The sequence below is a fragment of the Dendrobates tinctorius genome, unplaced genomic scaffold, assembly GCF_039654945.1.
Source record: "Dendrobates tinctorius isolate UK_male_01 unplaced genomic scaffold, ASM3965494v1 ptg000011l, whole genome shotgun sequence".
Lineage (NCBI taxonomy): Eukaryota > Metazoa > Chordata > Amphibia > Anura > Dendrobatidae > Dendrobates > Dendrobates tinctorius.
Window position 1 is genome coordinate 120,680,194 of NW_027361679.1, and position 12,779 is coordinate 120,692,972.

General features: G+C 44.6%; 1 protein-coding gene across 7 annotated transcripts in view; it reads left to right on the forward strand.

Moving 5' to 3' along the window:
* Nucleotides 1-7,003, forward strand: part of ARID3A (AT-rich interaction domain 3A) — a 41,278-nt gene extending 34,275 nt beyond the window's left edge. For all 7 annotated transcript variants that reach the window (XM_073546996.1, XM_073546956.1, XM_073546978.1 and 4 more), the window contains one exon: nt 1,326-7,003. In XM_073546996.1, coding sequence (XP_073403097.1) covers nt 1,326-1,477 — 152 coding nt within the window. In that variant the 3' untranslated portion in view covers nt 1,478-7,003. The remainder of the gene's footprint in view (nt 1-1,325) is intronic.
* Nucleotides 7,004-12,779: the final 5,776 nt, after the last annotated feature.

Below are 12,779 nucleotides of genomic sequence, written 5' to 3' on the forward strand. Positions count from 1 at the left end.
AGGGCTCAGAAGGGAGCACTGTTTGACTTTTTGAAAGCAAAATTTGCTGGAATCAAAGGTGGGCGCCATATTGCGTTTGGAGACCCCTTGATGTACCTAAACAGTGGAAACCCCCCAAATCTAACCGTAACACGGCTCCAATTGTAACCCTAGCACAGCCCTAATCCAATGGAAAAAAAAAATACATTTTTAACTTTATTTTTACATAACTAAGGCTGGTTTCACATTCGCGCTTTTTAAGCGCACACACGGCCGGGGATAGCTCCGCCCCCGAGCCGGCTCTCTGCCCGGCGTGCCCGCCCCTTCCTTGTAGCGCCGCCTCCTAGCGCACAGCGGCGCCTGCGATCGGCGCACCCTATCTTTGGCATAGGGTGCGCAGGCCGTGCGCTAGTTGCGCTTTGACCTGCGCTGCGCACTTTTGACGGTGCGCCGTGCGCGCCAAAATCCGAAAAGTTTGATTTTGGCGCGCACGGCGCACCGTCAAAAGTGCGCAGCGCAGGTTAAAGCGCAACTAGCGCACGGCCTGCGCACGATCTGCGCACCCTATGCTAAAGATAGGGTGCGCCGATCGCAGGCGCCGCTGTGCGCTAGGAGGCGGCGCTACAAGGAAGGGGCGGGCACGCCGGGCAGAGAGCCGGCTCGGGGGCGGAGCTACCCCCGGCCGTGCGTGCGCTTAAAAAGCGCGAATGTGAAACCAGCCTAAGGGGGTGGGTTTATGTAAAGGGGTGTTTTTTTCTTATTGGTGCCAGCCGACAGATCTCGGCTGCCATTTACTTTCCGGAAGAAGACACCGGGGAGTGCCGGAGGGCTCGGAGGACCCCATTTCTCTCATCTTTTGTGCTAGATCATATCAGAGGAGAGAGAAATAAATGGGCAATCTGACTTTTGTGGTCGCTGTTATAAAGTGAATAACAGTGATCGCAACACTGGGGACGGTAAAAACCCACCCAAATCAGGTAGCCGAGACCCTGGAAATTTTCTGACGCCATTAAAAAGTGACGCTGAGGAATAAGTACCCTTATCTGGGCCGTTAAAAGGTGTATCCGAGGTCGTTAAGTGGTTAATCAATAGCTATTGGAATAATAATAATTTCCACAATTAGATGTGTTTTAAATAAAATGTTCCTGTGATGAAATAATGTTATAAATGTGCCCCTGCTGTGTACTGTGTAAAGGCCGTGTCTCACCGTGCAAGGACATGGGCTGATCATATCACATCTCCTGGGCAGGAGAGGATGCAAAAGGGGAGGATTATGTGGTGGTGTAGGATAGAACTGATGGGAGGGATTTTGTTTTAAAATGTCATCTCTTTATATTTTGTTCTAGGTGTCTTATTTGCTCAACCTCCTACCTCAACATCTGGAATCGTCAAAGGAAATGTCACCAGGACTGCAAGTGTGGGAGGGACCAGTAGTAGCACATCGCTGGCCCCATCGTCTGCAACGCAGGCTCCCGTTTCAAACAGTTCTTCACCCTGACGTTTCCGCCAAATTCAGTACAGCTGGAGCCAAAAAAAGAAAAGAGGGAAAAAAAGAAAAAAAAAATCACTTAATGTTTCACACACTCAGGTTTATTACTCCTTGTCTGTGAGAACCTCTGGAATGCATTGCTGGGTGCAGATGGGGTTCTGGTTGAGCCAGTATAGGGTATAGAATTAGCTTACCCTTTACCCTCTGTGAAAAAAATCCATATACCTCATTTATTGCACTGCAAATATAAATAGAAATATAATATTTTTTTTTTTTTATTCAAATACCTCCAAATACAAATAACCCCTCAATCTCAACTTTGCTCTCCAGAGAAGCCCACATACATTTTTTATTTTTTTAATGGCTACAAACAATGAAGATCTACGAAATGTAAAGAGGGTTTTGTGTACATGCCTTTTATCCAAGGAAGGACGAAAACGTAAACTTCTAAAGAAATCTATATAAATATATAAATATTGCTGTATTCCTGGTGCTGGACTTCTATGGGGCACAGGATATCAGCACGATGGGCCGGGATGTGCCCGCTGCTCCCTTCATAGGCTTGTGTTTAGTCTCACCCTTCACAATCTGGAATGTAATGGACAGGAGCAAGGGAATGCAGATTGCTGAATGTTTTTTGTTTCTTTCCCCTTTGTCCCCTTGGCTGCCTGATGTATCAGAGTTCAGGCTACATCTGTACTTCACGTAAACTCCACCATTCCATTGCCGCCCTCACCAACTCAATGTTTTTATACGGGTCATATCAATTGGCAAAAAAAAAAAAAAAATCAAAAGGCATACGATTGAAATGTTTTCCTGAACTTTCTTCTAGAACCTTTCCTGTGTTTGCTCTCTTATCTGGGTACATGCTGTGCCAGTATGTTACTCTTTTGTGGCTTCTGGTAATTTGATTGAAAACAGAAGCATATATATATATTTGCTTACATATAGATAAACAGAATACATTTTTTTTTTTACACAGATATAATGTATGCTATGCCACCGGACCATCTACTGCCAAGACTGTTAGATTAGGTGTCCGCCGTATAAGATGGCATTTGCAGTTCACCCTCAATGTCTTAATTGCCGCTTAGATGGCAGTGTTAATCTCTTGTAGTGTGATACTGTGTCCATTTTTTTTTTTTTTAACCCACTTTGATTTTATATTGTCATAATTACCTTTTTTCCCCCTCTTTCCTTATTTACCTTCTCTTTAAATGGGCTCAAATAGTTTTATTCAAGAGACGGAGCAGTAGTAGTGAAGGTTACAGAATATATGAAGACTTTTTCATGTCAGGAAGCAAACCTTGTTTTCTTAGCTTGCTCAGACCAGCTTAATTTTTTTTTTTTTTTTTTTTTAATATATAAATGCTAATATATAACAGACAAAACCATAAATGATGGCCCCCTATAGCGCCGTTTGTATCAAAAAGTGCCCTTACAATGGCCCCACATACCATTGCTGATTTAGGGCATTAGTCTCTCTACTTAATATATTGATTTTATACCTATGCCCCCTTTTCCTACAGTAGGCCTGTAGATGGATGTCCTGTACACTTTGGGGTTAACCCTCTGTGTTGATTACACTGCATTGACATTTTGCGATGTATTCCGAAATAATGGTTTTTATGAAAGTGATGCCTCTTATCTCCCAGGGTTGCTGATCAGCTAAAAAGACCTTGTGGGTTTGTCTTTTTGGCCAACAGCGGCTAGTTGGATAAAATAAAATTACTAGTTCCAACACCTGCCTCTATGGTGGTCCTCGCTGATCGTGCAGCAATTAACGCCTTTGCCCCCAGGCACTTTTCCGTTGTCTCATTTTTGGTCTTTCCTTGGATAGCAAACGTGTAGTTTTTTTGTTTTGTTTACGTGGTGGGGGGAAAAAAATTAAAAATTTTGTAAAAAAATTTTTGACGTTTTTTGAGACCTGTAATGTGTTTAATTTTTCTCAGGATATGCAGCCTAATCCAACGTTTTTATTGATACCATTTTGAGGCAGATACAAGGTTTTGATCTCCTTTTGTTGCAGTGGCTTTAGGACATAATTCTGGCGTTTTTTGATTTTTTTTTTTTTTTTTTTTTTGTTTATGGCAGATTGTAATGACCCCGGGTTTTTACGACAGGCAATCTGCACACAGATGGAAGCATGGAACGCCACGCCACCCCTGCTGGCATGTGTTAAATGCCGCTGCGAGGGAAGAGGCGAGCTTGGTGTGCGAGCCTGCATCAAAGTCAGGGATACGACTTTTGATTTGCATATACGAGAAAAGTCACGAAGTGGTTTAAGTCACTGCCATCATTTTAAGATTGCTGCAGTCAATCACTAACTTCAGTGTTCACTTTTGCATGCAAACACAACCAGTGAGGTAGGTGATTGACAGCAACAATCATGTAAATGAAGGACATCATAGCTGTATAACTGGTGGACACTACTGCAGTTGGCAGTGTTGGAGTAGTGGGGGATTGCGTAGGTAAGGCTGGGTTCACATTTGCGGTTGTGTCTGCAGCGTTTCTGAAGCATACATCCGCATGCGTCGTGTTTTCCTATCTTTAACGTTGTGGACGCAGGTACATGCGTTTGTATGCGTTCGACCGCGTTTTCTTACGCATGCGTCGATTTGGGTTGTGCGGCTAATGCAACATGTTGCAATTTGCCGCCTCCAAACACATATGCGGAAGCTTGCGGAAGGAATGCGTCTAAACAACCCATTAGGCCTGTTTCACACTTCCGTTTTTGTGTCCGCCAAACGGATCCGTTTCCGTTTTTTTGACGGAAACTGATGCAAACGGATCCGTTTTTAAAAAAAACGGATCCGTTTTTTTGACGGATCCGCGGTAACCACTAATGGAAGTCTATGGGACAAAAAAACGGATCCTGCAAAAAAATGGCGGATCCGTTTTTTTACGGAAACCAACGGATTTTGACGGATTTGAAAAAACGGAAGTGTGAAACAGGCCTTAGTCTATGGGAACGCATGCGTATGCAAGCATATGCGTACGCTTTGCCTTTGCATACGCCAGAATTCAAATAAGGCGGCACGTCCATTCAGCGTGGCTTGTGTACATTAAGAAATTCGCCGGGAAAATGGCACTTGCCAATCGTCCGCAAACGCATGCATGCGTTTTTGCATGTGGTTGCGGACGATATGCTGCATACTCAACCGCAGATGTGAACCTATCCTAATTAATGGTGGTGTCATGTGCAGCAGTTGTAACACAGTTCTTAGATGTAGCATGAAGCTGAGCTTAGAAAGGTAACCCAACCCACACCGTAGCTTTCTATGTACATTGTCTATTGGCAGTGAGCTACTTATCAGAGGAGAGGGTGTTGGGCTAACAGGCGTGTGAGTTATAGTCAGAGCAGTGATAATATCCCTGAATTCAGTGTTTCAGCCCCTACATCATGCTGCCCTCAGATTACATGACTAAAACCTGCTGATATATTTCCTGTAAGTGGGACAATTTGTAGCCTCTATTTTAAGTCGATTAGTGTATCATACCAATTGTCTTTTTAAGGTAATGACTGGTAAAGTGTGTAACTTTTTTTTTTTTTTTTTAAAAGTACTATGACCATTGCCTGTAGAGCAATAGTATTGCAACTTTGGAGGTTAATTGTCACTTCTTATTAACCCATTTGACATACATTTAATGTTAGATCACCATCTTTGGCAATAATGCTCCTGGTCTTGGTAGTGATCAGATTAAGCTGATGCAAATACCTCCTCTCAAATAGCTTTATAGCCCAAAGTTAAGCTGGTCGTATACTTCTACATTTTTTGGCAGATCTGGCTGATTTTTGCCGTGGATGTTCCCAAGTGGTCCCATGAATGTCTGGCAGCCACTTACCGCCATATATCAATAATAATAATTTGTCTGTTGTGCAAAGCCAAAATATCTGTGGCCCAAAGAATTGTTGACTCAGGATAAGCCTGCGGTCACCTCCTACATGGCAGATGCCAATAGGATAAGATGGACCAGTCTAAAGAACATGAATTTCTTAAGCGCAATCTTGTAGGGCACAGTTTGCTGGGCCGGATATTGTTCCTTCTCCTCTCGCTGCTTTTCCCATCGTGCCCTGATTGGGTGGGGATAGATCGAATTTAGAAACAAATCTCTAATATATATATTGTTTGTATATACATGAAATGCACCACGTGAACTTTGGCAGAGCTGGATTATAACTCAGGGGATAGATTGTTTTTTGTTTTTTTCTGGCTCTGCCTCCTATGCCTGGGGACATGTGGGTTGTTTTGGTGATATAATTTTTTGTGTAATTCTCCTTTTGTCATCATGTGATTTTCTAGAGGTAGTGTTTGTTCTTCAGAAACACTGGCCCTTGCCCTCAGGGAAGAAGAGTTGTTTGCCTTATGTCTGCAGGACGTGGGGCTTCACTTCAACTTAACAAATTGTTGACGTATTTTATTTTCTACCCTTTCAACAACTTCAGTTGGAACCCCACAATATTTAGATACCTCAAAAATTCAAGGACAGGCTGGCAACACCTATTTTTCGTATGTACACCACATAATTGTAACTGCCCTGAATGACATGGTAGGAATGATCATGTAGCATGATCGCTTAATTTCCGGTGTCATAGTGGTAAAATAAACTCAAACTCTATGTCTGACAGCTTTGGTTTACTGACACTTCCACTGGTTACCTTCTCCTCCTCAGGGACCCTTATCGCCCTTCTGCATTGTAAGCCTTTCTCCATAATTGCTCTCCTCATTTTTGATGCACTAAAAGCCTTCTCTTTACAGCTTGCTGAACTACCGAGGTAATGCCCAATGGCTAAATATTGTCTGGGGTCGGTGGGACACCCCATACCTATCCTGTAATTTGGGACTTTTCTTTCTCGCTCTCTCTACATATATATTTTAATTTTTTTTTTATTTTAAGGGTTAGTAGATTATTTTAGCAATATTTGTGAAATATCTTTTATGTTTTCTTGCTTTTATGCAGAATTTTCTTTTTTTTTCTTCCTGTTTTTGGTCAATATCATTTCACCACCTTATCCTGTAGTCCTGTGAATTATATGCCCAGTTAAATGGAAGTAGTTGGTGTTTTATGGCGTGGGTTGGCAGTATTCCTTTGTTTTGTGTAAGACAGGGCTATAGAATTTAGTGGTGAAAAATAAAACAATAAAATGCAGATACATCATGTAAACCCTCCTATATCAGAGCAGATGGCAACTGGTCCCAACAGCTTGTTGATGCCTTTCTGGTGTAAATGGGGTTAAACTCAGGAATGTCACATCTCTACCTCAAAAGTCTGTGGGTTTAAATACTCGCATTGCTGGAATATATATTTCACAGGTTTTACTTTTTTTATTTTTATTTTCCTCAAATCCTTCAGGTATTAAAGCCTTGTGATTATAAATAGTCTAATGTATAAAAAAATTAAAAAAAAAAAAAAAACTGAAAGTTTACATTTTATAACATTATGCAGATTGTATTTAACTCCAGAATATTTAAAGAAAACAAACAGTTGTATCTCTGAGCTTGATGACATATTAAAAATATCTTTTAAAATTTTCATTTGCTTGGTGTTATATATTTTTTTTCTATATTTGATGTAAGTTCTGATCAGCTTCTACTAACCCTTATTGTTAACAATGGAGATGACAGGATCTCAGGGTGCCAAAGGCAGGAATTTTAGAATACAAGAGGCATGGTTTTGATAACCGCTCAGACTCATTACAGCTAATGGATGGACAGCAGTTTGTCATCTTCACCGTACCAGCCTTCTAACTATACACTCTGCCACTCCACATTTATTCTTTTGACTTGGCAACTTAACCTCTACAGTGGGCAAAAAATGGTATACACAACCCTGTTAACATGCTAGTTTTTTTTTTTCCCCACCCATGTCCAAAAAAAATCATACCAGGAATAATTTCAGAACTTTTACCAACTTTACCGCCATGCCCCCCCCAGCCTGTTTGCACCTTCACGACCAGGCCAAATTTCATAATTCCGACCAGTTTCCCTTTGTGGTAATAACTCTGCGACGCTTCAACAGATCCTACTGATTCTGAGATTTTTTTTTTTTTTGCGACATACCGTACTTCATGATAGTGGTAAAATGTATTCTATATGGCTTGCGTTTATTTGTGAAAAAAATAAATTTGACATTTTAGTGACCACATTACATTTGAAGTGACTTTGAGGGGTCTGTATGTCTGAAAATAACCAAAAGTAACACCATTCTCAAAACTGCACCCCTCAAGGTGCTCATAAACACATTCAATAAGTTTTATTAACCGTTCAGATGGTTCACAGGAATTTTTGGAATGTGGAAGGAAGAAATTGTAAACTTGTCACAATTTTACACTTGGACCCAAAAAAAATTTATTTACGCAAGGGTATGCAGATACCCAATATGTGGAGGAAAACTACTATTTGAGATCATGGCAGGGCTTTGACGATAAATGGTGCCATTTGACTTTTTGAATCCAAGATTTGCTGGAATAATTACTCGATGCCATGTTGCATTTGGAGAGCCCCTGATGTGCTTAAACAGTGGAACCCCCCACTAGTGAGCCCTTTTTAGAAACTAGACCCCTCAAGGAACTTTCCTAGATGTGTGGTGAGCCCCTTGAGCCACCAGGTGATCAGACATTTATATTGTTGAGTTGTGAAAAGAAGTCATTTTTCCCACAAAAATGTCTTTTGGCACCAAATTTTGCATTTTCACAAGAGTAGCAGGAGAAAGTGAACACCAAAATTTTTATTGTGCAATTTCTCCTGTGTATGCGGATACACCATATTAGGAGTAAAACTGGGCACACGGCAGGCCTCTGAAAGGAAGAAGTGACGTTTTGGAGCGCAAACTTTGATGAAATGGGCTGCGTATTTCATGTTTGAAGTGCCTCTGATTTCCCTAATCAGTGGAAACCCCCAACAAGTGTCCCCATCTTGGAAACTAGACCCCTCAAGGAATGTATCTAGATGTGTGGTGAACACCTTGTACACCCAGGTGGATTTCAAGAGTAACAGGACAATATGGACCCCAAAAAATTGTGCAATTTCTCTTGTCCCCAGATGTCCCATGTGTTCAAAAACTACTTTTGAGGTACAGTGCAAAGGTCAGAAGGGATGAAGTGCCATATTGTAGTTCAAATTTTTTTTGACTGGTTTGAGGGTGCCATGTTACATTGGCAGAGCCCCTGAGGTTCCAGAACAGCAGAACACCCTCCACCCCATAAGTGACCCCAATTTACAAACTACACTTCTCAGTGTTCTCAATGAATTCATCTAAGGGTACAGTAATAACATTGACACGACAGGTGTCACAGAAATTTATACCATTGGACAGTGAACAAAAATAATTGCGTTTTTACCACCAGAATTCAGTTTTAGCCCTAGAGTTTACATATTCACAAGGGTAAATGGGCAAACATGGCACCAAAAAGTGCACTATAACTTCTGGTGGCTGTACAGTGCTGCTTAGCCATACAGCGAGACTTGTGTGATGGCGTGCCATTTACTTCCTGGAGTGCAGATTTTCCTAGAATAGTTTGTGGACTCCATATACACAGCCCGTAAGTGCCAGAAAAGCAGAATCCCCCCTCAAATGACCACATTTTGGAAATTATCTACAGGTACAGTGAGTATTTTCCCTTCACCCATGACAGCACCACATGAGAGAGGGATCCGCCCCGCCAGGACAGGAACCTACTGAGACATAAGGGGCGGCACCTCTCCCCCGCTTCAGTTGGGTTCCTGTCCTGGAAGGAATCCCACTGTGGCGGTGCCTGTCATGGGCGAAGAGAAAGAAGACCCAGGCCCGTCCCGGCGCGGGAAGAACAGGTAGCTTACCTGTAGCGCCGGCCGTCGGGTCCTGGAAGCGCAGTCCCCGGGGTCCCTGGGGCTCCGGGTTCGTGCGGGCGTGGATGGGATCCCGGTGGCTCCGGGAAGCCCCCACCGCGCCGCCCTCCCCTCGCGCACGCCGCATCTCGATCCCCGTGGCAGGGGAGAGACGCTGGCGTCTTCCGGCCGCTGACGTCAGCGGCGCTTGGAATGCTGGGTGCGCCGGCTGACGTCAGCAGAAGGCGACGGTGTAATGGCGCCGGGTGCGACGCCGGCCGGCTTTCTGAAGCGCTGGGCCGGCGGTCGCAGGGGGGAGGGGAGGAAGACGCTCACCAGGCGGAGGCATGCAAATTAAAAGGGGAAGACAGCGGTAGATCGGCGGTGCAAGATGGAGTCCGAGCAGGAACGTTCAGCGTCCCTGCCTCCCTCACAGCCCTCTGGCAGAAAGCATGGAAGCCATTCAAGCAGCAGTCGCCCCAGCCGCAGGTCGGGGCACTCCTCAAGGTCCAAAGAGCGCGGGTCAGGTGCTCCGACGCAGCCTCCAAATCCGGTACCCTTGATTACGGGTGGTGAGTGATCTTCGTGAATGTCAGCAGTATATTAATAGGGGGTTTTTCTATTGTATGCTTCACCCTGTAGGAAAGGCCCAGAAAAGCAGGAAGCAAGAAGAACAATAGGGATTGTGCTATATGTAAATCTCCCCTAGCAAGAGACTGGCAAAAAGATCTCTGTGCTTCGTGCATTCAGCGAACTATGGCGGAGGAAGCGCCTAGTTTCGCAGCCAATCTAATATCTGCCCTCAGGTTAGAAATGGAAGGCTCAATTAAGTCCTTATTGAAAAAAGGGAAAAAAAGCAGGAAGGATTTCCCTAGTTCCCCCTCAGATTCCGCATCAGTATCATCTCAGGCGGAAAAATCATCCTCCTCAGACTCCTCAGATAGTGACACAGGGGGTAAGCCATGTTTCCCTGTAGAAGATACAGATGCCCTCCTAAAGGCCATTAGAACCACAATGGGCCTACAGGAAGAAAGGGCGGCCAAAACCCTAGAGGACGTCATGTTTGGGGGGCTTCAGGAGAGGAAAAAACGAACCTTTCCAGTAAACGCGAAAATCCAGGGGCTTATTGAGAAGGAGTGGAAAAAGCCTGAAAAATCGGGGGCCCTTCCATCCGCTTCTAAGAGGCGATACCCCTTTGAATACAAGGATACGGAAATATGGGACAAAGTCCCAAAAATAGATGCAGCGGTGTCCAGGTCTTCCAAAAGGTCGGCCCTGCCCTTGGAAGACGCAGGGGTTCTTAGAGACCCGCTAGACAAAAAAGCGGACTCATATTTGAGGCACGCATGGGAAGCAACAGCAGGAGGTCTTAAGCCGGCGATAGCGGGCACCTGCACGGCACGCTCCCTCATGATCTGGCTGCAGCAGTTAGAAGAGAAGCTGGCGTCAAGGGTCCCAAGAGAGAAGATCTTATCAGACATGTATCTCTTGCACGGGGCAGCGGCTTTTCTGGCAGATACCTCGGCGGACTCTATGCGATTAACAGCCAGAGCAGCGTCACTATCAAATGCTGCTAGACGCGCGTTATGGCTTAAAGGCTGTCCGGGTGACCTTCAGTCCAAGGCCAAATTGTGCTCTCTCCCCTGCGATGGCCGATTCCTGTTCGGCAAAAACTTGGACGATATTCTGGAGAAAGCAGGCGATAAGAAAAAAGGCTTCCCCAGATTCCCTATGGATCAGAGGAGACAGCCCTTTCGGAGGGGAAGATTCAATAGAGGACGTCCTCCCGCTGACAGGAGAAGATGGGAGGATAAAAAGAAGAAAGAATCAGGGTTTATGTTTGGTGGAGGCACCTCCACCTCCAAAAAGTCACCACAGTGACGCCAGTATTCCAGTAGGAGCGAGATTGGCACTCTTTTTCCAGGCCTGGGAAAAGATCTCCTCCAACACCTGGATTCTGAGCATCCTAAAAGAAGGCCTGAAAATCCCCTTTATTCGTCAGCCAAAATCCGTGGTCGTCATCACACCTATCAGGAAGATGACCGAAGAACAACTGGCCTTAGAAACAGAAATCCTGAGCCTGATAGACAAGCGGGTACTGTCCGAGGTGCCACGCTTACAGGAAGGAAAGGGGTTTTATTCGCCCCTTTTCCTAATAAAAAAACCGGATCAGTCATTCAGGACAATCATAAATCTCAGACGCCTCAATCTATGGATAAAGAACCCGACCTTCAAGATGGAATCAGTAACTACGGCAGTGAAGCTGCTACATCAAGATTGCTTCATGGCCGTAGTCGATTTAAAGGATGCGTATTACCACATCCCTATCCATCCAGATTACCAGAAATACCTGAGGGTAGCGCTTTATATTCAGGGCACACTAAGGCACTTTCAGTTCAGGGCTCTTCCGTTTGGCATATCCATAGCCCCGAGGGTCTTCACCAAGGTCATAGCGGAAGTGACAGCCTTTCTCCGGATTCACGATACGGTCATAATACCATACCTGGACGATTTTCTTATAGTGGGCAGTTCAGAGGACCACTGTACAGCACAGCTGACTCAGGTGATCAACACCTTGCAAGAGTTAGGGTGGATAGTCAATTTCAAAAAATCAAAATTACAACCCCTAAAGAAACAGACCTTCCTAGGATTTATACTGGACTCAGAAAGGCAAGAGTGTCTACTCCCAGTGTCCAAGATAGAGAAGGTGCAAAATCTGGCCTTGGCGGGCCGAAACCAACCATGTATGACATTAAGAAAAGCAATGTCCCTGCTAGGTACCCTAACATCCTGTATTCCGGCGGTCAGGTGGGCTCAGTTTCACACCCGGCAACTCCAGAGGGAGATACTAAGAGCACAAAGATCGCTAAGAGGGCGTTTGGAAGGAAAGCTGGAGCTTTCCTTAAAAACCAGAGACTCTCTCAACTGGTGGTTGAACGAGACAAATCTGACCTTAGGAATACCATGGGACAGACAGGCGACAGATATAATTTTAACAGATGCAAGCTCCTCGGGGTGGGGGGCACACCTAAGGGGCCTCATAGGTCAGGGTTCCTGGACACCTCAAGAAAGGAAGGCATCCTCCAACCTGAGAGAACTGTGGGCAGTGGGCAAGGCCCTAAACCACTTCATTCCGCTACTCCAGGGTCAAGATGTACGCATCATGTCAGACAACAAGGTAGCAGTGGCATACATCAACCACCAAGGAGGGACAAGATCACACTCCTTAATGGAAGCAGCAACAAACATTCTGAGCAGGGCAGAGGATCACCTACACTCCGTGACAGCCCTACACATAAAAGGGGCAGAAAACATAGAGGCAGATTTCCTGAGTCGCAATACCCTGAGGCAAGGAGAATGGGCACTAAACCGATCCATTTTTCAAAAGTTAATTCAGCTTTGGGGGGAACCGGTGATAGACCTCTTTGCAAACAAGCACAACAGGCAAACAGAAAGGTTCTGCTCTCTAAACCCAAGGGAAAACCCATGGGCAGTGGACTCAT